General features: G+C 39.1%; 1 protein-coding gene across 4 annotated transcripts in view; it reads right to left on the reverse strand.

Annotated features, from left to right (window-relative positions):
- Positions 1-226: 226 nt before the first annotated feature.
- Positions 227-26,597, reverse strand: part of emid1 (EMI domain containing 1) — a 54,170-nt gene continuing 27,799 nt past the window's right edge. Inside the window, exons 4-16 of one of the 4 annotated variants that reach the window (XM_041999898.1) lie at positions 13,369-13,458; positions 13,205-13,266; positions 12,968-13,100; positions 11,423-11,467; positions 11,234-11,341; positions 9,172-9,297; positions 6,050-6,139; positions 5,697-5,749; positions 5,543-5,605; positions 5,076-5,120; positions 4,861-4,905; positions 2,571-2,661; positions 227-723 (exon numbers count right to left, since the gene is read on the reverse strand). In XM_041999898.1, coding sequence (XP_041855832.1) covers positions 590-723; positions 2,571-2,661; positions 4,861-4,905; positions 5,076-5,120; positions 5,543-5,605; positions 5,697-5,749; positions 6,050-6,139; positions 9,172-9,297; positions 11,234-11,341; positions 11,423-11,467; positions 12,968-13,100; positions 13,205-13,266; positions 13,369-13,458 — 1,085 coding nt within the window. In that variant the 3' untranslated portion in view covers positions 227-589. Of the gene's footprint in view, positions 724-2,570; positions 2,662-2,845; positions 2,931-4,860; positions 4,906-5,075; positions 5,121-5,542; positions 5,606-5,696; positions 5,750-6,049; positions 6,140-9,171; positions 9,298-11,233; positions 11,342-11,422; positions 11,468-12,967; positions 13,101-13,204; positions 13,267-13,368; positions 13,459-26,597 lie in introns of those variants that run through there. The other 3 variants (XM_041999900.1, XM_041999899.1, XM_041999901.1) reach the window with 3 other exon arrangements.

The following is a 26,597-nucleotide window of genomic DNA, read 5'->3' on the forward strand; positions in this document are numbered from 1 at the left end:
GAAGTATAACAAAATGAATACTAGAGGAGGAGGTTTGCCTGTGTAAGTGTGTCCAACAAACTGTACATGCTCAATATACTTAAACAGTGGACTCTCAGATTGCTTCAGACTGCAGATATATATGAAAGGAAAAACAAAAAACAAAGCAAAAACTCTAACCCAGTCTCTCATCTCAAATCTGATTTCTCCTTCACTTGATTTCTCAAAATGACCCTCATTTTCCACAACAATTTATAGTTCAGGGAGCACCATAGAGGATTCAGATTTTCCTTTTTTTTTGTTTTCAAACATAATTTTTGTTAATTTTCTTTAGTTCTGTAAAAAAAAACATGAAATACATAAGCAGCTATTCAGAGCATTTTCTAAGGGTTTGGTTATGGCAATGGGAGATGGTGAAAGTAGTTGTCAGGTTATCAATGTAGCAGGGCAATGTGGAGTATCGGCAGAGTTTCCCTGAGGTGTTCCTCATCCTAAATCTGATGATAAAGCCCAGACTGGGCACCAGATACGGTCTGAATCTGTTGAGTGCCGATGAGACCTATAGGAAAGGAAGTCAACCCAGCCTGTGATCCTCAGGGTGAGCGTGGGGTTATTCCCCTCGAACCTTGGGGTTGGAGGACAGAGGGGAACCAACTCGATGTGGAAGTACACCTGCTCTCTTATCTCTGTAGAAACTAGGGGAGGTTGTGCCAAACGGTCCATCCCCAGACCCTAGATCCGGCTCTGTTGAAGAAAGACAGCAGTTGGAACAGGTCCTCCCTCTCCATCAGTATGTGCAGATGTATGCACTCTACAGTCCTCATCCAAGTCTACACTTAACCTGCTACTTCATTTTGATTGCCAGTTGGAGCCATACGGAGGATACAACAAAGAGGTTTCTGTAGTCAGAAAATATATATTTTGTGATTTTTTGTATCAGCTGAATAGATTTATTTATTATCTGCATAAAAAAAACAACAACTTTGGTTCAAGAAACACCTCTAATGGAGAAATCCCAAATACTAAAGTGATTGGGGGGAATTATTAATCAACTCAGGGTCACATTAACAGACAACGATAAAGTTAATGTTTTCCCTAAATTCTTGTGGAAATAATTTAGTATTTTTGTAGACATTCGTAAATGTTGCCACCAAAATCTCAGAATAATCAATTTGCTTAACTAAATATCTTTCATCCATTTTTTTTCCCCAACACATCAAATAACTCCAACTTATCTGTTAGCTATCAATATTTTGATTTTAATAGGATTTTAATCAATTTTATTTAATATTGTTAAAAATGTATTCACAATTTGCATAATTAATCCATTTTTCTCCTTATATGAATTATTGCTGATTGATTCAATAATTTATTTTGTTTTAGTCTCAAATCTTCTTTCATTTTCTGACATGTCCCCAAGTTCCCAGGCCATGTTTCCATAGTGGTTTAAGCTAAATTAAATTAACTGTGGCCTACAAAATCCACAGAGACCCCCAAAAAAGCAAGTCATGAAGCAAACGAATGAGAACTACATTAAGTGAACAAGTTAATGTTAAATTTTGAAAAAGATGTATTTCTTTACAGTTTTAAAAAAATTATTTTTTACATAAGTAGTTGCTTATATCTGGCTGAAATCTATTGAAATGTGCCAAACTGACGAGATTCTACAGACCAAATAGTCTACAAATCTGTAACCAGATTAAAAATGATCATTTTAGTCGGCCTTACCTTTTGTAAAAGTGACTGACTCAACTTTCCTGATCAAGAAATTTCTCATGGCTCTAATACTTTGGAATTCTGCATTATATCCAATAACCTCCTGACAAATAAAAAATGAACAATGCAAGCTATATATATATATGTTTAAATAAAAAATTCTTCAATTGCTACAAAAGAATTAATGTTGTTTTCTTAAAGGTTACTTGTCTACTAAAACACTGAAGAAAATGTGCATCACAGCACTCCAAAGCCAAAATTATCCTTTAATTATTCGTTTGCATCAATCAACCATCCAAAACAAAAAATCTGCAACTTCTAAGATACAAAGAAGGCGCTCCTAACATTTGAGAAGCTCCAAACAGGAACTTTTTGGCACAATTGTTCTACTAACAGGCTTTAATAAACTTATATGTAATTAGTATGTAAAATAAAGAAAAAAAAAATCCCTGAAAATGTCAAATCACAGATTTTCTTAATAACCATGACCACCCAATACAAGAGTTTACAACTAAAACCATGATCCATGATCCCACCTTTTTCTAACCAGCAGGAACAGACAAAGGCAGGTATGAAAAACAGACTGAAAGAAACAGGATTTTAAAACATTCAGGACTGCATCTTTCATAGCATGACCTTGACAGAGAAAAATATTTTAATATCTGTGCTGCCATCAAAAGATTTTAAAACCAATGAACATTTTAAACAAAATACACATTTTTTTAAATACATCTTGTTAGTAGCTTAATCAACATTTAATAGTTCAGTAACAAGTGGTTATCACTAACACTCCTTCTAACACTTTATCAACACTATCTAGATTATGTCTATGAGGTACGTGAGGGCCGGCGGGACTGTGGGTGTCTCAGCGTTACCTGGCCAGATGATAGCCTCCAGCAGAGTCACCCTGCGAGCCAGAAGCTCAAGGTCTGCCTGCAAGTCGAGGATCATCTGCAAGCTAATGTCCTATCAGAGAGCAGCGACAGGGGGACTGTGTGAGGGAGTGGAAACATCAGCCTGGGTCCTGGGGCTGCTTGCGACTGTTCCCACCTCCTGTCTCAGCTGTGAGGTACAGAGGGAGCATGAGCCCCCTCTGCCTCTGGCTTTGACCCCTGCCTAAAGCTGACCCTTCCTCAGGCCTCCTACTCACCATGAATACCGATCATAGTCTCAAGGATTAAAACCCTCTCGGCTAAGATCTTCAGCGCCTCTCTGATTTGATGTATTCCGTCCCCCTGTGAAGATAGATACAGCCGTCAAGGTAAGGAGCACAAGCTAAAGGACTGTTCGCCAAGATGCAAGTCATTTTTTTTTCAATACAGATCAGCAGTTAGAAGGTTAAAACAGTCAACATATCTGCCCAGCACGTTTATCCATTCCTATATTTCTCTACATCTCCATCATTCTCTAATCATGCTGCTATATAAAGACATTTTCTGCCATGCCAGACTGGGCAACATCAGCATGCACATTACAGACCAGCATGCTGGCAGCATCGCACAGCTGAAATACACTCTTTCAGAATATAGACATGATCATGCCATCTGCATTCTCTTTGTTGGGTATCAGCTCAGCAAGACACATATTTTAAGCTTTGCAGTCTTAACACTGCAGGTACAAAAGTTACCCAATGTCATCTGACTGAGCGACAGCCTGTGTAGGTTCGCACTGACTTCTCATTTGCTTTTCCTTCAAAGATAAGGTAGCAACCTCACGAGTCATACTTTATATCATGATAAAAGTAGTGGAATAAGAAAAGTAAAGCACAGAGAGACAGCTGATGCCATCATGATCTTCAAAGTAGGCATGCAGAGAAGAATGGCTGAAACTTTTTGATGCCAAGGTGAGTGATTCTTTCTAAGAAATATGTTCATAAATAAGACGAAGTAATGACATAATTAATGTGTAGAGTAAAAAAAAGGAAAAGTTACTTCAGGAGCCTGGTTCTGAGGATTGTTCATTGATAAAAATCTTAGGTGTGGATTAAAATGTCTCAAGCTAACTTGACTTTGTTAAGCCTCTAACATCTGTCACACCTTTTAGAGACTAATATTAATTTCTTTTAGTGAAATTTCTTAACAATTGCTGGATATATTGTTATAAAACATGCTGTTCATGACCCTTTTGGGGCACGAACATCAAGCAAAACCTGTTTTCTAACTTTCAGTTTCATAACTAAAGAAAGGTTTGTACATTTTTTACTTTGCCTTATTTCTGTTTTAATGACACTATGTTAGTTAATGCATTAGACAGGTCATTTATTTAAACATTAAGAATAAAGAAGGTTAAAGTAGTGCCATGCTTGTCATGCAATGTTGCATTGTGGGAGAAAAGAGGATAGCTGTATCCACTCCACTCACATCAGAGCACAACACCTCTTAACCCAAAAGGACCCACCACTGACACATAATGGGATGATTTGGCATACACACACTGTATTTCCTTAATGTTTCATTGAAATGTTTCTAAGAGAATATAATGAAACAAACTGATTAGAGGTAATGGAATGAGTGAATTCAAATCAAATCAAGTGTTTGCATCACTCAGACCTTTTATTCTCCTATTGTTTTGCATAACTACATGTATATGCCAAAATCAGATGCTGAAAAGGTGACTGTGAAAGGTAGCCATGGACACAGTAGCTTGCAGAGGGAGTCAGACAGCTTTAGGGTCAAGAGGACAGTGTCGTAACAGGGGCCAGCAGTCCAGCGCACACCCCAAGGACCGACAAAAACACATCAACACACAAAATCCAGCACCAATCACATACACTCAAACAGACACAACAACAGACATTGTATGATTCGTCGACAGGTATGAACGCGTGGGCTTCAGGGAAAAAGAAGTGCAGCTAAATACAACAGTTGGTGGCTAATCACAGCCACAAACACAATGATTGTTACAAGATTGTAACCATGACCTGAAATGCTGGTCAAAGTTACAGATAATTTAGAATAAACTCAATGCAATTTTAATATATTTTAAGATGTTATAACTTGAATGAAGATGTCTTACAACTAGTTTGTTCTTTTAAAATCAAAAGGAGGTACAAGAAACACACATTAAATATCAAATGCATGACAAAGGAATATTTTTCCAATGTTTGGTCTAAAGGCAGAATCTTCCTGCTCAGACCACCATATAAACCACCAACTACTGTCTTACCGGTAAGCCCTTCTCTCCTGGCTCTCCTTTGGGACCTGGAGTTCCCTGTAAACAAACATGATTTTGACTTTGAAAGAAGCGATCCAGGAGTTTACAGCTCCTTTTTAGTGATCGTGTTGTCACTGGTCAGTGGGCTTTGTGCTGCTCTTGAACGCAGATTACAGTAACTTAACCAGCCATGATTTGTTGTTGATGTTTATTTAGAGGTAGCTTACCGGCTCGCCTCTGAATCCCCTTTCTCCTGGGTAACCTAAAGGACCCTGAAAAATCAAAGGCAGGTTGCAGAGACCGGTTACTTTAAAAAAAAAACTTATTGAATCGTATCACATAAGCAGTTTTTGATTAAATTTGCCTTTTACCTAAGTCTGTCATTTGCTTTGACAAAAACACTACAGGTCAAAAGTGTGAACACACTTTCCCATGGAGAAAACCTTCCCTGAGGGGCAGTAGCTGAACTTTAGGGCGATTTTTATTTTAAAGAACTGAGGCCCAGATCCAGATTCTGGATACATTTTTTGCAGTTTAACTCTTAATCTAATATCACCTCTCCAAGAGGTTTCATTAAATTATGCCTTATAGTTTTTGTAAAATATTAGAGATAAAAAGCTGTGATCTTAAACTTGTGCTTGGGAGGATCTTGGCTTAACGGAGGGATAAACTAATTTAAACTGGGTACACTCACTCTCTCTCCACGTTCTCCTTTTGGCCCCACTGGGCCCTGCGCTCCAAGAGCTCCAGGTCTCCCCTGTTCAGAAAGAAATAAAATATAATAAAGAAACATCTGTGCAGTAACTAAACTGACAGACCTGAATTCTGTAAAGTGCAGGAACACTTACATTCTGTCCTTGGGGGCCAGGAGGTCCTACTGGGCCTCTAGGGCCTGGGGGACCTGTGTGGTAGATTGAAAGAATCATTATTTTTGACTGATGAAAAGCCCAAAGTTTGACCTGACATATGACAGTATTTCCAGGTATTTATGACTTTAGACAGGATCAGCCATCAAAAAACTATAGTGTGACAGAAGCTAACGAAGACGTCAGATTGAAACTAAACAACATCTGATGGATAAAGCTGAACAAATTACCAAAGGGGGTTTGTATATAACCACTTTCAGTATTAGAATGTTTCAGTGTGTGGACAGATGCTTTACAGCCACAACACAAACATCCTGCAAACAGTAAACACTCACCGATGGGTCCAGGAGGACCCTGAGGTCCTGGAACAGGCAAACGTTGTGAGTCATGGAAAGTGTTGGTGAAGAAAGGGTCTTTTCCACGATCTGGAAATAAAACAAAATGTGTGTACTAAACAGAATACAGAAGCCACTCTCCTGGATAAAATGGAAAACAGAAACTAAATTTGCCAGATTTCTGCCAGATTTAAACAACTTAAAATGACTGTATGAGGCATCTGTTATTGTATTATGCAAGTGTCATTTTATTAACTACCATTTGTACTATTTATACCCTGTCTAAGTTATGGGTTTCTAAGTACATCCAAATTTCACTGCCATGACATGATGGCGTTGTATGCTTTACTTTGTAACTTGTATGGAGTAATTCATGCGATGTCAAATGGTATTTTGGTATTGTAAATATAAGGTGATATTCAGAATGTAACATTATTATTTAAATAGATTTGATGATTAAGCAATAACTTGCATTGATGAGAAACATGTTGAAAGCTCTTCACTGTCTAATATTTGCCTCGGTTTTTGTGGCTATATTGGAAAACCTGATACATTTGAGTGAATAAAGTGCACAAATCAGACCTTTCCTAATCCTTTCTCAGGAGCTCAGAAGTTCTTCTTAACAAGCCCTCTAGAGGGCAGTGTTTTAAAAGTAACTGAAATTCCTCTTAATGGCTTCAGCAGTGTAATTAAGCTACACTATAAAGAGTAATGAAAAGTAAAGAGATCAGAGCTGCGTATTTATTAAAGTTATGTAATATTATGTTTGAAAATATTCTATATACTTTGTGTAACACTGATCAGTGCCAGACAATGACATGCATACACAGCTTAAGGACAAGAGGAAGAGACTGGTGAACGTGCGTGCTAGGGGAAGTGTGTGGCTGTTAGGTCATTTTACATAGACAGGAAACACATATCTAGTCACAGCATGACACATTAGAGATACGGACAAGAGGATGAGGAGGAAGATGAGGAGGAGGACTGATATCTATAAACATCCTCCAGCTGGCAGATTGTTGTAAACCACTAGAGGTGATATCCAAGCCACAGTGGTTCTCTGTGTGCCTTACTATCTCTAGACAAGTGCTACATGTTCTTCTCAGAACATAATGGCATCTATGGTTTTAATATTAAGCTATCTTCACACAGTCTTCTTCTTCACTCTGTAAAGCCCTGGGCTGCTGTTTTAGGAAACCTCTCCTGTTCTAAGGACGGGAATTCCAGCATTCTGATGCTCATGTGGAAGCTAAATAAGTGAGTGTTTTCCAAAGGAAGCACAGCGCAAGACTACCAGCCCCCGTCTCTACTTATGTTCCCCACTGTTACTTTGATGTTAAAGAAATGGCCCACAGTCTCGGAAATCATTGTGCCAACCACAGCACCTCTGCACAAGAACTCAGACCTTACAAATCTGCATGCTGCATACTTTGTTTTACCACTGAAACCATGTATAAAACCCGCCCATCTGTTGACCTTGAAAGAGCAGTCTAGCCCCCCTGCCCGTCTCTCACAACCCCCTCCCTCCGAGTTGTATGAATGGCCTGCTGTACATCTGGAAACTGTTGAGTGACATCACTTATAGACAGGTTCCCATCCCAGTGTGTGAAGACTGTCAATCCCAGAGTCTGCATCCATTTAACACTGTTTGACTCTTGGCTCCTAGACAAGGAGGAGCAAGTAGCAGATTAACGTCATCCTGTCTGTTTCTTTTTCATTTTGTCTTTTGTAGAGTCTTAAGTGTCAAGCTGCAAGTCTATAAAACCTGACACATCACACTAGAGAAACTAAATAAATAAATAATTGAAGGTGGCTGCATCCAAAACTGATTTTGTTTAAAAATGGGGTCACATTGTCTGGCCTGGTTCAGATAAAGACTTCTTACAAGAAGGATCCTGTAAAAAGGATGTTTTACATAAATCAACTTAGTAATGGGATTTTTTTTAACCAATGGGAGTCTTTCAAATCCACAGAAGTAAGATGTGAGTTTCTAAGCAGCATCATTCAGTCTAATCAAAAGAAAATAAATCACATTAAAGGGAAATACACTACAAGTAAAGTTAAAATGCAAATGGAAGCTGGATGATGCCTGGATAGTTGGTTGGATCAGAAAAGGAGTTTGTAAGTTTTTGTGGTTACATGTACATTTCTGTCCTCATTTCAGCAAGGTTTTCTGATAGCTAATTTGCTAGAGATAAAACAGGATAAACAGCTATATAATAACTCAGCATAAAAAGATGAAGATGCCCAAGAGGCACATTGTTTGTTGGGATCAATATTTGTGTTTCTATTGTTCTTTCTAATTGAGCATCACATACCTGCTCTGCAACATTTAACAGTAGAGTACAAGAGGACATTTACAGCAAATGAAACAATCATACTAGGTTTTCCATATGTCTACTAAAGACCACAACTAAGTAGATTAAAGTATAAAAACTTGCTGGAGAGAACTGAATGGAAGCAAAATTTCCTATTGGCACGATTGTTCTTTTTGATGAAGCACAGTAATGGAGAAGTCTTGTGCTCTAGTAGAGGTGACTGTGATGTTTCAGCCAGAACTGAAAATTTGTTCAGATTTAGGCAGATCAGATTATTCTGTTCAGTTTGAGATGGTTATATAAGCGAAATCTCAACCATGCAATCATCATGCACTTATCTCACATAGAGCATCTGGATAGGGGTTGGCAACCACAGTCCTGCAAGTTTTATAAGTTTTTCTATTTCAACACACCTAATTCACCAAGCAGAACTTGATAAGCTGATGGATCCATTTCTTTTTTAATCAGGCGTTAGAGCAGGGAAACATCTAAAATCTGCTGGACTGCAGCAGCTCTTGAGGACTGGAGTTGCCTAACCCTGGTCTGAACCAGTCATCAAATGGTTAAGAGAAAAATTAATTAATTAATTAAAAGTATTTTACAAGCTATTTATTTATTTCTATCAACAGTTATATAAAAAGTCTCTATGATCTTAAAGTGTATATTGAAAGTGGAAGAAGACCTGTGATGTCTGTAGATATGTGTGATGTCTGCTTTAGTGATGAAAAGAGTCATTTTAACCATTTGTTGTTGGATTTGTGTCATGGAGATTATAAGAAGTGTACTGGTTGTCCTGAGTCTTACTGTGGTCTGGCTCTGGGATGTGGGCACTAGGAGGTGATGGTGGTCCTGGAGGACCTGGAGGTCCTGGCGGTCCAGGCGGACCTGGCAGACCACTTTCTCCTGGGAGTCCTGTTGGACCACGGGGGCCCAAGAGGGGGGAAGAAAAACACAAATCACTGTGGTGACAGACATGCTGTAAAATTTTATCTTAAACTGTCTTGTAGTGATGCACAGCACATGGCAGACTGATAAATGACTGTGGGTGATGTGCTGATAGGAAGATAACCTGTGACAAAAACCAGAGAGAATGAAGTTTATCTGAAGTGTTGATACAAAAGGATTATTTCAGGCTGTGCTGAGTGTGTACACTTTGATATCTGTGAATGAACATGTGTGACAAGCAGAAGGAGTGTGTGTACTGGCTGATTTAGCTACTTTGTAATTAAAAGGAGGCAGATCATTAATAATCTGGTGCTGGAAACTTAAAAAGTGACACAGGGAAACTCAAATACATAGTTAAACTCTGCAAACTGTTACAGCCACAAGGTTCATATTAAATGAAAAACTCTGCAAGCATGCCACCAGCTTTTCTAATGTGTGTATAAATAAATCCTGTAAAAGGTCCATATGAGTTGGTCCCTGAAAGTGTCCCTCCACCTATTTCAGCCATTAATTTCAAGGTGGAAAAAGCATCACAACAACATCTGACCTCAGTGAGGGAACATTGCTTGCTGAACACCACCTCTCAGCCTCTGTCAAACCAACACTCACCACCTTTCTGTTTATACACTGATGCAACTGATGATGACAAACCACTAATTACTGCAATATGATGTTATTACAGCTTTGGTTTGACACGTCTGTAGCATTTTCTTTTAAATCAAGCTTTGGTAAAGAATTGCAGCGCAACTGTCAATGTTTAGGTTGCTTCATGGAGATTCTAAGTCGTAATCCACAGCACATATTAACAGTCCAAATTTTCCTTATGTAACATTTTAGGTAAAACTGTTCACGTTTTTCTTATACAATAACAGCTCCCTAAAAGAGCTGGGGATGCTGTGGCAATATCTGAGTAGATATTTGCAATACAAAGTCCACTTTTCTTACATATCTGGGTAAATTTGCATGACACTGATCACATTCCATTCCTGTGTTTATCTTTCTCTTTAAACTGGAAAAAAAATCTACACAATAAGAAAACACTGCACCTCTTCGGATACTTATGAAGTAATGGAGATAGAAAAAACAATAACAGCCCAGGCATATGGAAATCATAAGGACCTGGGGTTTGTATACGTAGAGCTCATGCTCCTTTTAGATTGAAGTCACATGGCACTTCGCAGAAAGTGGGTTTGTAGTTCAAGTTTCACTCTAAATCTCATCTTTACCCAGCAGCAGGCACAGAGTTGGGTTTATATGTTAGTCTGAAAGGAGAGACACTCCCTTTGTGATCCAGAGCAGAGGAATAACAGCCTATAGCGAGAGCAGATGTTGTGAAACACTTATAGCGCCATTTACTTTATTCATCATTCATGTTGCAGCTGAATTTACTTTTTTCCCCACAAAAGGTTGTTAATTACTTTAACATAACCAAAAAGCTCTAAATACAAAGAAGAGATTCATGATTTTGGTTTCTGTCATGGCTGATGACAATTTGATGACTATAAATAGAAGTATATGTTGGGGAGTTTATAAATATATAGTCAACAAAAAGAAAAAGTGTCTGCTGCCCATGAAGTGCTCCTTTTTTAGAAACATAATTTCAAATACAAACCAACAATATGCACAAATTCCAGTAACCAGAAGAACTCAGAAGTCGCTGGAATGCTCCAACATTTACTGTCTGCGGGCTGACTGAGAAGTTTAAGACAAATACTCAGACCTCTTTGATTTCTCAGCTCTTTGGTCAGTACTACGTCATTTAAACTGTTTGACTGTACATCTTTTTTGATGACAATCACACAACTTTACGTGCATCTTGACAAGCTGTGTCAGCATCTTGTAGGACAAGGTCCATATGTTTATCTAACAGCTGTCCACCAACAATGAGCTGTGTGTGTCTTTACCTTAAGTCCACTCTTACCTATTGATCCCGGAGATCCTTTTGATCCAGGGGTTCCAGATGGACCCCTTGGCCCTGCCTCCCCCCGAGGCCCACTGGGACCTGGCAGCCCTCGAGATCCTGGCTTCCCTAAGAGGAAGAAACAGCCATGAGTATTCACAAAGCTCTAATTGGCTTGACACCAGCTGAACAACAACAGTTACAACTTACCATCTCTTCCAGGAAGCCCATCTCTCCCCTTTTCACCTTGAGGACCTGAAATGACAGAGATGCTTTAATCGAAAGATTTATGTCTATAAAAAATATTTTGAACATGGGCCACTTCGAGAAGATGTTGTGTGAGATCTACTGGGGATGAGATGCATTTCAGCAAAAAGTGCTGCCATTATTGGTTCAAATTATAAGGTGTATAAAGTGTACTCATAACTTGTGTTCTCATGTATGACCTCACACCCTTTCACCTACATCAGCAGCAGTTAATAACTTATTAGACCAAAGCCCTACTTGTAGCCTCTGAAGGCAAAAGTAATTTTTAAAAAAGTAAAATTAGGCAAAGATTGATCAAGTATGGCTTGTTTGGAAGGAGAAAGGATTTTAACTTAAAATAACAGTTTACAAAGTTGCATCTGCACAAACATGATCTCTGCAACAATATCTTCTGGACAACACTACAGTGGAGATGTTTGAATATAACTTGCAGCAGCATATTTGGTGAAAGCTGAACTCACCATGACAGCACAAATATTTCATCCCAATTATCAAGCACAGTGGTGAGGTGGTGATGATTTGGACACCAAACCTGGGCACCTTACAGTTTTTAAGTCAACAATGAGTAACCAGAGTTAATTGTGGGCTTATCTGTCTAATAGCTAAAGCTTGGCTCAAATTAGGCCAGGCAACAGGAACAAAGCAAAGCAACAAATCTGGAACAGAATGGCTGAAAAGAAATAAGGTGTTGCAAAAGTCAAGTCAAAGTCAACCCGACTGCAATGCTGTAGTGGAACCTTAAGAGCTATGTTCTGATACATAAAAACTTAGAATTGAAAGAATATGGTTTTTCTTTTTCACATCTATCTCCACATCTAACAATTTAGCATGAAAACAAAATGAAAAAAAGAGACTAGCTTCTCTTTAAACAAGTCAAAATCATCAGTCTTAGCATGGAACTGCCCTCCCTCTGCAACGTTACCATGCAGAGCTTTGCAGATGCACAAGTACTTGATGCAGCTTTCTGTTCCTGTGTCAAAAACTCCAAGAGGACAGAAATATTCTGTCTGTTAAATAAGGAGCAGAGAATAAATGCACTTGGGGTGGTACTTTGGGCATAGCAGTAAACTACACTGCACCTATTTTCAACAGGACCGTCTCATTTTATACTAATAAAAAGTCTGTTTATAAAGGGACTAAACACATTTTATAGTAGGGTTGGTCAACTGTATGTTTTCAGCCATATCCAGTGCTGGTCATGACTCCAGGAAAGGAGGATGCTTTTATGCTTCCATACAGACACAGAGAGCTGAAAGTGAGGGGTGCAGAAAACTAGGCTCTTGCTTTTGTAGAAGGAAATGGATGTGTGTGCAGTGCAGGAAACAGGATATGAGCAGAGGTGAGCAAGTAGAGGACAGGAAAAGCTACAAGAGCTTATTTTTAATTGAATTATCAAGCATAAATTCCTGGACCCCAATTATTGGAAATACACACATTTGTTTGCTTAAACTAAAAATTTATGAAGACACGTCACTGTGATATGGCTACCTGCAGGTCCCTGCTCACCAGGGGCTCCCTGAGCGGGCACTGCCCCAATCAGTAATGAGGCCTCTGGAGCAGTTCCTCCTTTACTCTGAATGTTACGATGTGATATGGCAGCCGGTGCTGTGAGCAACTGCACCTAATACAGGAAAACATTAAATAAAGCACAGGTAATGTAACAATAAGCTCGACCGGAGCAGGCCTGTAAAATGATTCTGTGATTCACATTCAGTTTTCATTCACCTTTGCCTCGAGTGAGTTCAGCCTGTCACTCAAAGCTGTGATTCTGCTGCAGTTGAGGCAATCTAGAAAACAAAAAAGGTCTTTCTTTAGCTTTAACAGACATGTGAGTATACCTCTGGTATTTTGTCCTCAAGAAAAAGTAGCAACAAATTCATAGGTCTTACTTGAGATAGGCTCTCCTGTGCGAGCAGGCGGGCGCCGTACCATGGAGGGTTTCCTAACAGCCTCTTGGGCGACAAGCTGGTTCCCTGCATCTGTAATAAAAGATAAAGTAAAATAAAGAACATCACTTCTGTTACATGGATTTACTATTGTTGGAATTTTATGCCAAAAAAAAAAAACATAACCATTAGATTTAGAAGTTTCTATTTTCTGATAAACAGTTGATAAGAGATCAGTTTCGTGCCCTGGCCCAAAGAAATTACCCAGTGGGGATGTGTCTTGAATCTGCAGTGTTTTCTGAAAACCTAACAAAGGTAACCTATGTTGTATAAAAGTTTTTGGGAAATTGTCTCTCTTCTCCTTTGGTTTTTACATTAGGAAACATTTCCTTAATACGATTATGGTCACTAGTTTAACAGAGAACTTCTGTTCGGAGCAAAATAGAAAACAAAAGAGGGTTTCTGTAGGGTGGAACAACAGTGTTTCACAGTGTGCCACCCTTTTGGCAAGCACCGTTTCTACAGTTCTCAGTCAAATCCACTGTTCATTTGCAACTTCACTGTCATAAGGCCAAAATGATTAGTGCCAAAATACTGAACTTAATATCTTGATACAGAAGTCTACAATCCAGCAGGTAGCATCACATCAAACATCCCAATCTTTTTTTTTTTAGGATCCTTCATTTCTTTATACAAAAGAGATACACAAGTGAGAATCAGAACTACTAATCCCCCATGTAAACTGTTTATTTTAATACACCTAATTTAAAGATGATTATTAACTATAAAACACAATTGAATTAACTGATTGATCATATTCATCAAAGACACCAAACATCATTTGGTTTAAGGAAAAAGATAAAAGTGTTTGCTTCTGATTATAAAATGATTTACATTCAAAGCAAGCATTAACAGGTTGTTAGCTGTAGTGTATTTATGTATTCAGTGTCTTATCATTCCTGTGATTAAAGACATAAGTCTTTACAACAATCATTAAACAGTGTGCACACTGAATCTCTGTTAAACTGCTTTCCTTTTCCCTTGTTCCTTTTATGGAGGTGAAAATCACAAGGCTGGGATGAGAGACGTCTAAAGACAAACAAAAGTTTTCTTGTGTGAAGAGAATAGCCAGTCTCGGCCCGCATTTAGGTCTTTCCTTCATTTTATGAAGTGTGGTGGGAGTTTGTGTCCTGGAGTTCTGGATGTTTTGAATGGGCGGACCTTTGTGGAAACGGTTAGACTGACTCCATTGTCTGGTCTGGCCTTACTCTGGCTGGCTCAGGTGCTCCTGACACAAATAAGAGACTGAGTTCAGCACCTCATTAGCCAGCAGGAAGCGTGTCTTTCCCTTCAGTGGCCAGCAGCCACAGCTATGTCAAGTGCTACACTACAAGGCATGAAATAGCACCTGCAGTGCAGAGTTGGGGAAGGAGAGCTCTTATACTCTTGACTGCTTCACTGACTGTAACATCAGATGTCATAACCCACTGTTGCACCCGAGAAGGAAAATTAAAGCCTTACTGTTTTGAATAAAAATGAACATTTTTGGAACTTAAGATGCAAAAGAATATTGAGTTGACAGATTACCAAAAGAGGGGGACCAGAGAGGGCACAAGAGGACTTTGAAAAGAGCACACAATGCATGGTTTAGAGTAAATTGAGACTGCTCCAATTATTCTCCCTCCTAAACCTCTGTGCTCATGATTTCACTGTTTTAGGCTCTGGGTATGTCTCAGAGGATTACATGTGTAGATAGATTTAAACCATGTATGACCTGAGAGGGAAATGTTATGGCATGAGCTCTGCATGTTCTCTCTTACATGTTTCAGAAACAATCTAAGTCATGTACAGAGATGAGGAGAATACACACCTCATTCTGCTCTTCACTTCTCTGTACTGCACTTGAGTCCATATGGGGGAAGGTTGCAGAGACAAAGAAAGGTGTGTATGCGTGTACATGTACAAGCACATCCCGCAGACTTTTCCTGCAGAGCTCGAATCATGTGGATGGCTGCATTCAATAACAAAGGGGGCTGTGCGTTGGAAATCTAGTCTCTGCTCCTCCCCTCCCAATGCCACCTCTTCTTCCTCTGAAGTAAAGAACATTCAAGATCTCCCCCCTCACCCACACTCCAGCTTTTGTATGAGGCATTAAGCCAGCTTTGGCACAAGAACTGCTTCCTCCCACATCCACCTCACACACACATTTTTTCTATATTGCAACAGCAAATTTGAAATCCTGCAAGACCCCTAATTTCTTGTGCATTTCCTATGACAGTATCAGTGAACTTCATGGCCTGTGGTGTGTGTGCATGCAGACAGAGAATGCCTAGGATGCTTGAAGTGTGATCCAATGCTCTGTTAGCCAATAATAACATCATCCCATTATATCTGTTCTTTGATTTCAGTGGACAAATTGTCCTGCGGGGAGAGTCATAGTAATGTGATAATGTGTTTGACCTGTTTACCTCCGTGTTGCACTGGTCTCTAATCAGTGACTAAGTTATAGCTCTTCATTAGAGAAATACCCCCGCAGAGAGTTCAGCAGGCTGTGCTGACATCAGCCATCTCTTTGCACTTCTCCCTCTTGCACAAACTCACATAATTTAGTAATTTGTTTACAAACACCTCCCTAAATGATCTTTGCTCCCGCTGGTGCAACATCATTGGCAAAGTTGGAAGATCAGGGTAAAGTTTACTGCAAGAAAGTTATACTTTCCAATTTTAAAATCAGTTGTGTGTTCAAGAGTTTATGAAAGATGATCCCAGGTGGTTAGAGCCTGGGTTTATGATGATATGTAATGCACATGTACAACCTTGTGTCCAGAAAGGTTGTGACATTGTGAAATGATGATTAAATCCAATATGTCATGATTTAAAAATCACTTAAAACCTACAATATATTTAAATGAAATAATACAGATTTCATTGTGATCTGCGTCCCTGCGTCTCCTCTGAGATAGTTAAGCTAGTTAATTATTTCTCACTGAACTGTGGCTGTCAGCTCAGCACAGTGGGACTATTTTTGATTCATCTCAGCTCTTTTGTATAAGTGTTTTTAGAAAGAAAAAGTGAGGTTTTCTCATTCCTGCAGCACCCTCAGTGAAAATTAGTTTGTGCTTTCATCAATGCAGATAGAAGCTGAAGCCGATAAAACTTTGGACTACTGCAGAGCCATTTGATGCGGGACTGAAAGCCAATTAAATCCTTTTTCATTGCATTCAAATGCCAGATGTTAGTGGATGTCAGATAGTTTTTTTGAAGCAGAGTAAAAACAAAGAAAAAAGGCTTTAGAAATGGTTTTATCAGGCCACACATGTACACCTAAAAGTCTTAGTGAAGCACAAATTCCCAAGCTGCAGTAAACAAACAACTCTGAGAAGTGTGTAAAAATAATCTGTACTTGCATCTTATATTAAGCTGTACCTGGGTTCAGCAGGTGCAAATGTACATGTGCCTTTAATGTGGACTGAGTACTGATCATTTCACTACATTACTCACATTACTAAAAGGCTGCATATACATATACATAGACATTTGGCATTAAAACATAAAAATAACAAAAATGAATCTGTTACAAAAGCAAAATACAGAAGTGCTGACAGGAGTGAAAACACTAGCTTTAATAGACTGTGGACCATCATCAGAGACACACCAATGCCAAGTGTTATAAAAAGGAGAGAAGCACCTCATCTGAGCTGACTGCACTCAATAAAATGTAACATTTTACATTTTAGTTCACAAATGCATCAATAACTCAGCTGCTTCATTACAAATCTGATATTATTGACCTAAAAACTTATTTAAAACTCTGAGGAGTTATAGCAAAGAGGTGAACAGCAGTTAAACCTCTTATTTTCTGATCTGAGGAGGGAGGATGTGGGGTCTTGCAGGACTTCACCGCATGTATGACCAGAACACATGTGACCTAAAACATATTGTACAGACTGTATTATTAATGATTCATTGATGGATCATTTTTGCACTGATATCCAGTAAAAATAAACCTACAGAGTGCAGTCACTACTTAAACAAACTTGTCACACTCAGCTGCATGTACTGAGTGACCCTTGAAACTCATCATCTGCTTAAGTTAATTTGTTCTATGCTTGTGCAGAGAGACAAACAGGCCTTAATTTACAATTAAAACTATTGTTGTTCATTCTCAAAATCTGTGTGGATGATGAATAAATTCATTAAGAGAACTGAACTGTGTTGTCTCAAAGTTTGAAATCGGAGTCTGCCAGCTGCTGAGAATGGAAACACCTAGACACAAAAGTGCAGCATGCAGACATTGCAGAGCGCAAAGTCCTGATCCATCTCTGTCTGGTCAATTAGCTGAGCTCAGCGCTGCAGCATCATTAGTGATCAGGCGCTGACAGCCAAGCGGGAGGAGGCGTTTGTCTCTGTCTCTGCACTGGACAGACTGAAGCCTGCTGCTGCTGCCTTCAGACGAACACATACAAAGTGATGTGCTGTACTCTCAGAAACAAGCCAAGATGAATGGGGAGCCTAATCAGAACATATGTCTGCTGAGTGAGCTGTTTCTTTCTCCTATTTTTAAATCCACAAAAGACAAATTGAAACTATATGTTCCTGATATTGTTTTTTCTGCTCTCCTCTCACACGTTTTCTTCTCTATTTCCTTCTGCAACATTCCCACATTCAAGAAATGGTTTCAGACCAATCACGTCACTTTTAGTGTGATATGTAATTATTTTTGTTTTGTTTTTGTGTTGTGTGTTTAAATTAAGTAGCATCCACAAAAACCCAAGAGAGACTCATCATGAGCAGAAGTGGAACACCACAGGAACCATGTTCAGCCTGTGCCAACATTTTATTCACTGAGAAAATGACATTCAGAGGTTTTATGTATTAGTTTCTCATCTGATGAGCACTTATATGAAGTCACTAGTACGTATCGGTGACCCGCAGATTTAAGGAATCTCACGTTAGCACAGAGTGGAAAAGATGGATTAAGCATCCTTTTTTATCTTTATAGGCTGCTTTTCATTGATGACTGACTGAGATCAGTCTCAGGTATGAAGTGAACCACCAACAGCTTCTTGACAGCTGGCAGCTCTCAGTCTGCTGACCTGGCCCGGATTGTCTGCACAGATGCAAATTTCCATCTGAAACCCTTTGTTTACTATGCTTTCCCATGGACTTGGCTGTCTTTTATTAGGTGATTGGCTTAAATTGCAGGACACACTTCATCATTACCTTCCAATTGAAATGCCACTCTGCCTGTACGCCTCTAGGCCTGAGAGTGGAGCAGCCAACGCACTGGACTGGTTCAGCTATAATTACAGGTGAGAGGGAAGTGCAGCCATGCTGTAACAACTAGTCGGGTAATTGATCCCAGAAGAGAAGTTAAGCTGAGCAAAACTGAAGCCTCACTTTCTGATTGTTTGAGCTGAAAAACAAGTGCACTGAAGCAGTCAGCCTACGCTGGCATTTATTTTTTTTTTATTTTTTTGTTTTTTGTTTTTTCATAACTCTAGGTGAAGTGTTGCAATGACCTGATGCAAATAAAACCACAGTGGAGCCTCAAAGACCCTGAGGTGAGAGTATGCAAGGTCAAAGAAGCTCTCACCTCATGTACACACATCTCACCTCATCAGTCAGGACTGACATTTAAACCAAAGCAGCACAGGATGTACAATCACCACATCGCCATAACACCACTCTTAGCAAAATTTATAATTACATTTAGTCTTGTTTTTTCTTTTGAGTGTTTATACACACTTCCTTGCAGGACACTTCCTTGTGTGTTGTTTTTTTTCTAACATGCAAGAGATACCTTTTTTAGCAGCTAACTTTGAAAGCATACAAAGACAAACACAAAAATAAACATTAAAGATGCTCGTTCACTGTGACCAGCAGCATTATCACTTTGTCTCCACTAGTTCTCACATCACTCTTTTCAGCATTTCCATCCCATCCAGATGTGCTCATACACACAACCTCTAATCTTCCACAGGAAAGAGGAGGAGGAGGATCTCCTGCGTTTCCTCCCACCTCTTCGTCCCACACAGAGCTGTCTTTACCTTACCGTCCTTCTCAATCACTCTCCCTATCTTCTTCACTCTCTCTGTTTTCCAGCACATGCCTGAAATGATGCTGATGTCAGTGACAGGTATATAAGTCTGGCTACCCTTTCCCAGCAGGCATGGTGTGTAATTACAGAAAAGACTTGGTCTCAATGGTTTGAGTGGTGAAGATGTATGCCTGGGCTGCAGATCAGTGCACCAACTGGCTCTCGGGACCAAAGGGACCAGGGGTCATTTTGGGCACCAACAGCTACGAATCTAACACAGCCTCCCCTCCTCATCCTCTTGTAAGGCTCCTGCCTATTATATTTTCCAAAGTTTCATAATCTGAAGCCTATAGGTATGTCCCTCACAGTCACTGAGACCAGACAGCCGAGAATACCTGCAAGGCACTTGTAGATACTAATTACAGGAAAATGTATCTTTCTGTCAGAGTCACTCACCACATTCACCTCTAATTACTACGCAGAGCAGACCTATCTTTACCATTTATCTGCTGGTTTTGGGATGTGGAGTTTTTACCAGTAGCCTTAGTAATTGTTGCCTGCCTCAGTGTACAATGCTTCTGCAACAACAGATCCACAAAAAAGAAAGAATCTAGAGGCACAAAATCTGCAAGAATATGAGTGAATTTACAAATGAACAACTTTAAAGTTATATTGTCTATTTATTATTATTTTAAAAAAAGAAACCTAGAAAACAGCCCACAGCTGCACAGGGCAAAATGGAAACAATTCTCCTTGCCATGAAAGAAGACAATGCTGTGGTTTGTGTAAAGTGGCTAAAATAAGTGGTGAGTACTGTGAAACTGCAGCACGCTGAACTGAGATACTATGTGGTTGGGACAGGCTGCAAAACAAATCCACCCAGCAGATGTCTAATGAAAGCACAGGACAGAGGCTGACAATCCTCACAGCCTTCACTTTTATTAAGAGAGGCACATAAATGCCGAAGCTCCAGGAAAACCAGTGCTTTCTTATTAACCTGCTTTGTAAACTTTGCCTTGGTGATATTCTCCCATTCAATGCACTCATTTGGCAACTTACCCACTGACTCACTCAATATCTGTCCTTTCTGTGGTCACCAGGGAAACAAGTAAAAACAGGACAGAATAGAAGCAGACTGCCTAGATAAAACCACACACACTGCTGCTGCAGCTTTAGTGTGGCAGGGAAGCGACCATCATGTCTGTGACCCCTTCCTATAAAACACTCACATCACACAGTGGTATTAATTAAAGCATACTTGGATCAGCCAACATACTGCCACAAGGGGCCAACAAACAAAAGCTCTCAAAACACCCAGGACCAGAATTAGACTTCAGCACGTAGACACACATATGCATATTATGTCTCTGTCTTTGTGAGGACATTCTTTTACATAAATGCAATCCCTACCTCCTTATCCCAACCCCAAAGCCCCTCCTCATCTATTACTATAACCTGAAACGCACTGAGTCTCCAAGCATTAGATAGATCATTGGAAGGGGTGTGAGAAAGAAAAGATGAGTAAAAATGCCCTCTCTTAGACTGCCCAAAAAGCAGCCCTCTCTAAAATAGCTGGAGAAATACACACACACACACACACACACACACACACACACACACACACACACACACACACACACACACACACACACACACACACACACACACACACACAGTAAGTTTTAGTTAAGTCTGTTTGGGAAGTTATTCCCAAGGAGACAACAAAAAGATGTAACTATATGTTATTATGTTATTATATGTTATATGTTATATGTTATTATATTCCATCTTTTTTGTTTGAAGGATTTTTATTTTTTATTGTCTTTAGTCTCATTGAAGGTCGGAGATCTGCATCCTTTTCATTCTTTTACCATCACAATAAGGCTCTGTTGCCTTTTTTTATTTCTTTATGGCAATGTTACTTACTTTCTTTTTATTATTAATATCATTAAGTAAAAAGTCATTTCAGCAAACCAAGAACTACTGGTTTATTGCTGCTTCTCTTAATACTAACTGAGCTGGAAAACAACATTGTGTTTCAATAATGTGGGTTTTTCCATCACCACTTTCCACTGACATCAGCATTGTTAAAAACTTTTAGGCTTAATAATTTATTTGAATGGATGACATGAGTCCAATGAAAGGATGCTAAAATCAGCAAGCTAATTAGACGTTAAGTCTTTGTTTCTTCACTTGATGAATGTGACAGAAACAATGACTAATCCTTTATGATGAGGATATATATTCAACATGTAACTTTAGGTTTTGAAATATAACTTTTCAACTGAAAAATGAAGTTATATTACAGTATTTGTGATTTTTCCCCCCCCCTTCTAAAAGTTTCCTTAAGCCTGTAATGCAGTGATGCAGTAAGTGTGCACTTAGTGTGTTTTTTTTATAATCTTACTGAAGAACATGAGAAAAGATACACAAGAGCAGTTAAGAGAGTTTTTTGTTTACTTGCTCACTTGTAGAAATTCCTCTCTAATTACTTTTTAATGCAGATTTGCTGTATTTCACACATGTGGAGGAAGAAAACCAGTTATTTAGAGGTATTTACAGAAAGTCAAAAGGTAGCTCAGCCTTGATTAAACAGTGAAGCGCTGATTCTCCATTCTAACTACAAGAAAGTCTTTTTTGGAAGAAATTGCTGTGTAGAAATTAAAAATGAGGGATTCCTGGACTTGGGTGCATTTTAGTAATGTAAAATTTCAGTTTCCTGCACAGGATAATTTGTCCAGCACTTCCTAAGACAGAAATTCTGCATTGCAAAGATTAGAAAAGCATTGCAGTTGCTGTATTTCAAGCTGCAATTCAAAAGTCTCAGCAACCAGCTTGAAAGTACTGCATGTGAAGCACTGAATTACTGTAGACTGAAGTTATAATGGGAAGGTGAGATGCCTTAAAGAAAGTTCTGGTGACTCTGAAATATCCAAACAAGGCTGGAAAGACTAAACAATGAAAAGATGGTGAATTGACCAACTGCTATAATAACAGCAGTGTAAAAGCAAAAGTTACACACTGCTGCTCCTCTGCAAACACATCGTGTTAAATGCCTGACCAACACACCTTTTACTCTGACCCTGTTAATTACCGTGCAGAAGTTGACATGCGCTCCAGATCACTGTGCACAGCTGCAGCCAAGCAGAAAGCTGTCCACTTCTACACACCAACATTCTGCCCTTCTGTTGTACACACTTGGAGCTGGGTGAGTAAATCTCTTAGCATTTGAAGGACACATCCAGTCCAACACATACTTTATTTATCCAGCATTGGTCTACGCACTCACTTCTTCCACATAAGAGGCCTGTTGCTACACCAGCCAAATTTAATTTCCCTCTGGTGGTATGATGTGTACGCAAATACACATGAGAGCAAATCTTGTTTTCAATAATCTAGATTTTCCTTAAACACCCATGTAAACAAGAAAAACAATTGAGTCAGCTGCAGCAGAATCCTTGACAACCGAATACAAATGTATAATAATTTCACTGTTTGACAGTGGCTGCACTCATCCACGCAGAGCCAAAACACGGCTGCCGGTCCAGCTCCCCTTAGGTCGATATTCTGCTTCAATAGCAAATCGTAAACCTGCCTCACACTGCAGGGCTATAAATGAACTGAACACATCAGACCTGTGGTAAAAAAGGGGGCAAAACCTTTCCTTACTTTTGTTTCAGGTTTTCTTATGATTCAGCATCTTTCGCAGAACATTGTGCATTTCCACCACCGAAACAAATTATTTGATTTGTCAGCTTCCTTTGGGGCTCCTCATGAATCAGCCTAATCTTCATTTTGGCTTCATAAGATTGGGATTATTTCGCTGTGGAGGTATTCAGCTTTGCTCAGATGTTCGTCAGGTGGGAAATACTAGATTTAATTTTCTGTAATAGCAAAAGACCACTCCTTTACAACATGTTATCATTTTCTCCTTGTAAATATGCTTGACTGCCAATAACAGCAATATGTAGAAGCATAAACTCTCCTGAGTGTTGAAGTTTAAAGAAGGGACACTTTATTTATTACCGACGTTAAAATTAATTGTGTTGAGAGATATTACAGTTTATGATAGGGTTTTTAAATGTTTTCATGAAGCAAGATCCATTCCACATGCGATGGAGAATTAAAATATCTATGTATTTAGATTTGAATCCACACACAAATGCAGCTTCAGGTTTCTGAAAAAGCTCAAAGCTTTTGGAAAACTGTTACATGAACAGATCTTTAATGGAAGCCATTACAGCATATAAATGGACTCTTATTTCTATATGTTTTTACATGTAGAGAGGGAAAAATGAAGAACTTTGGATTGAGATGGAAGCTGTGTGGTTTCTCCTGTTTGTACATGAGGGGCCCTTAAATACAGTAAGTGTAAAGGAAGTATAGCTAAAGAGTTGGTGTTGCAATCTCTGACACAAAGAAGAAAGGTTAGAAATACTTGACAGTGCTTTAGTTGGGTTTATCTGTTATTATGTGGAAATTTCTTATGTTTTGCTATATTTTTTTGCGTTTTTTTAGAGCAAAGCAGGAAACATTCTGTAAAAAATGCCCATGTACATTTTTTAAATAAATTATTCCCTTTAGTGTTATAGCAGTTGAGATGGCTGCTGCAGTACATCTTTTACTACTATACTTAGATTGGACTGGTATTATATGATGGCAAATCTAAAGGAAAAGTTCAATCACTTTAGGCTGATGTGAGATTTAAATGACAGGTATGCAGCTTACAAGGGCAATCTTTGAATACATTTCAATACATTCACACTGTAAGAAATGATCAAATTCAAATAAGGTCAAGTAAAAGTATTAGTTTAATAAAAGAGGCACTTGGTCTGTATTTTGATTGGATCTCTTTTATTTGTCCTCTACCTATAGACAAACAGTGAGTTCCTGTTTAGACAATATGAGAAAAGTGTGAAGTCACAACCATTCTTGTTTTAGGGATATAAGGTTCATATAATCTTGCAGTGCATAACTCCAATTTCTTTATACTGTATCTCCACTTTAGGTAATCAGTCATAAGCCATAAAAACTCCGGTATAAGTGCAAAGCAGACGTGCACATCTGTTGATAAAAACTCCTAAGGCTGTGCTTGTGTCAAACATGAAGTGTGTTGGAGGACATCTTATGTTGTGGACCTGGCTGAGTTACATACAGTTTACAACTGTACAGACTGACTCAACAGTAGGATGTCAAAGCCCCTGATTTAGAGAGCTCATAATATCTCCTCAAATGAAAACCCTATTTGTAAAAAAATGATAATAAAATCACAGAATGGAGAGATTACTATGCATACTCAGGTAAGAGTGTTGTGATATCAGCCCCCTGATGATCCATCACTTGGTTACTTGCGACCACATATGCAAAAGTCCTCAAAGCAGCAGCAGAGAGCCAGAATCAACATCACTACCTCAACACTCCAGGTTCAGAATAGGATTGATGGTTCTTCCACACACTGCTACTTAACTGTCCTCACTAGCAGTGTAACGCTGCATCGGACCATCATTCTTTACATCATTATATATATCTGTGCACCTGTTTAAACACACACAACTGAGACTGGCCACAAAATAGTGCATCTGTGACAGAAGTTTGAATAACACAGCCATCCACCTGATCCAACAGTGTCCCACCTCAGCGTGCTGACAGACGGAGCCTCCACACTCACTTTTTCTTACAGACACACATCATCTTGTTTCAGCGGGAATAGAAACTGTAATTAAAGACAGCAGATTTAAACTTTTACCTCTCTCACTCGAGGACCAGTAGACTATTAAAGAAATGTGTTTAGAGGAGTGGTGCTGGACTCCAACCAGATGGTGATCTGCTGGTGTTGATTTCTGCACTGCAGATGTTTGTAAAACTTCTTGAGTATATCAACAATTAATCACTTACTGAAGAAACGTACATTCACTTCAAACATAACGCAAGCTACCAGAAATTTCTGTAATGTCATGACTGCTTGTTATATTTTAGCAACGAGGACATTTTATCTCATTAAAAAAATTAATAACATTTATATTCTATATAAATATATTTCTCATGTTATGACAATTAGATAAAAAATTATACTAAAAATAATACATTTGATGACCTCTAAGTCTTGGCACAGATAGTTTAGTCTGTTGAGGGTTTGTAGTATCAAAGCGTGTATTAGTGACAAATGCTTATGATTAGTCTTCATCCTAAGGTGACCTGACTCTCTGGCAGTGGTTTCAAAGTCTTACTGAGGTTAGAACACAGCCCAGAATTTGCATACACGTACATATGCACGCTCACACGATGAATCCACACATATAAATACTCCCACAGAATGAGTGAGTAAATAACTGTGAAGCTGAGCTCTTCTCAGTTTAATCCCTGCGTGAATGGTGTGCTGTGTACTAAGCATTCCTCTGTGTCTTTCTAAGGCTTTCTGAGGATTAGACCCCACTTACTTCCAGGGGCCGCAGGGTGGGATCAAAGCCGATTGAAGTTTTTGGGCTCACTGTGGTGGCTGTGGAGCAGACAGCTTGTACTCAGGCAGACTCTGTTGAACACGACACCATGGCCGAGACGTGAGATGGTGACGCAGGTCGCACACACCTGGTGAGGGTCAAACTCTCGCTAATCCAGCACAGCATTAACTGTCGCTATGCTGATTGATGGCTGGCTCGTAGGAGGAAAGACTAACCTCCTACAATAAAACAGGTATGCCGGACTTCGGCCCACTAAGGTTAAACAAACACAAATCACAAATGAAAGATTTTAATCATTGCTTTTCCTTGTCAGTTCTACAGTCTTCACAGCATGACGAGCCTTTTATGAAGAAGACATAAATGAAACATATATGTGACAGACAGTGCAGCAATCTGGACTTAATTCTACTTGGACAGCACTGCAGGCTTTAAACTGGCTAAATGTACATCCAATGAAATAGAAGACAGACAAAACAAACACGATGGTTGATCTGCAGCAACCTTCACACACCCCAAAAGATCCACTCAGCGCCTAACCTTTACCCTTGCAGAGACAAAAAAAAAAACTGGAGGTTTTCTTTAATCCATGTAAGTCAACACACAGGACGTGGATGAAGCCTTTTTGTGGCAATACAATGTGTTAAGCATTTGAATTAGAAAAATAGCCCACAGCAAGACTCACACACAGAAATGGTAAAGAGCTCTGAGATACAGCAGCAGGAATTAAAAAGGCT

Source organism: Melanotaenia boesemani, chromosome 11, assembly GCF_017639745.1.
Source record: "Melanotaenia boesemani isolate fMelBoe1 chromosome 11, fMelBoe1.pri, whole genome shotgun sequence".
In the NCBI taxonomy this organism is placed as follows: domain Eukaryota; kingdom Metazoa; phylum Chordata; class Actinopteri; order Atheriniformes; family Melanotaeniidae; genus Melanotaenia; species Melanotaenia boesemani.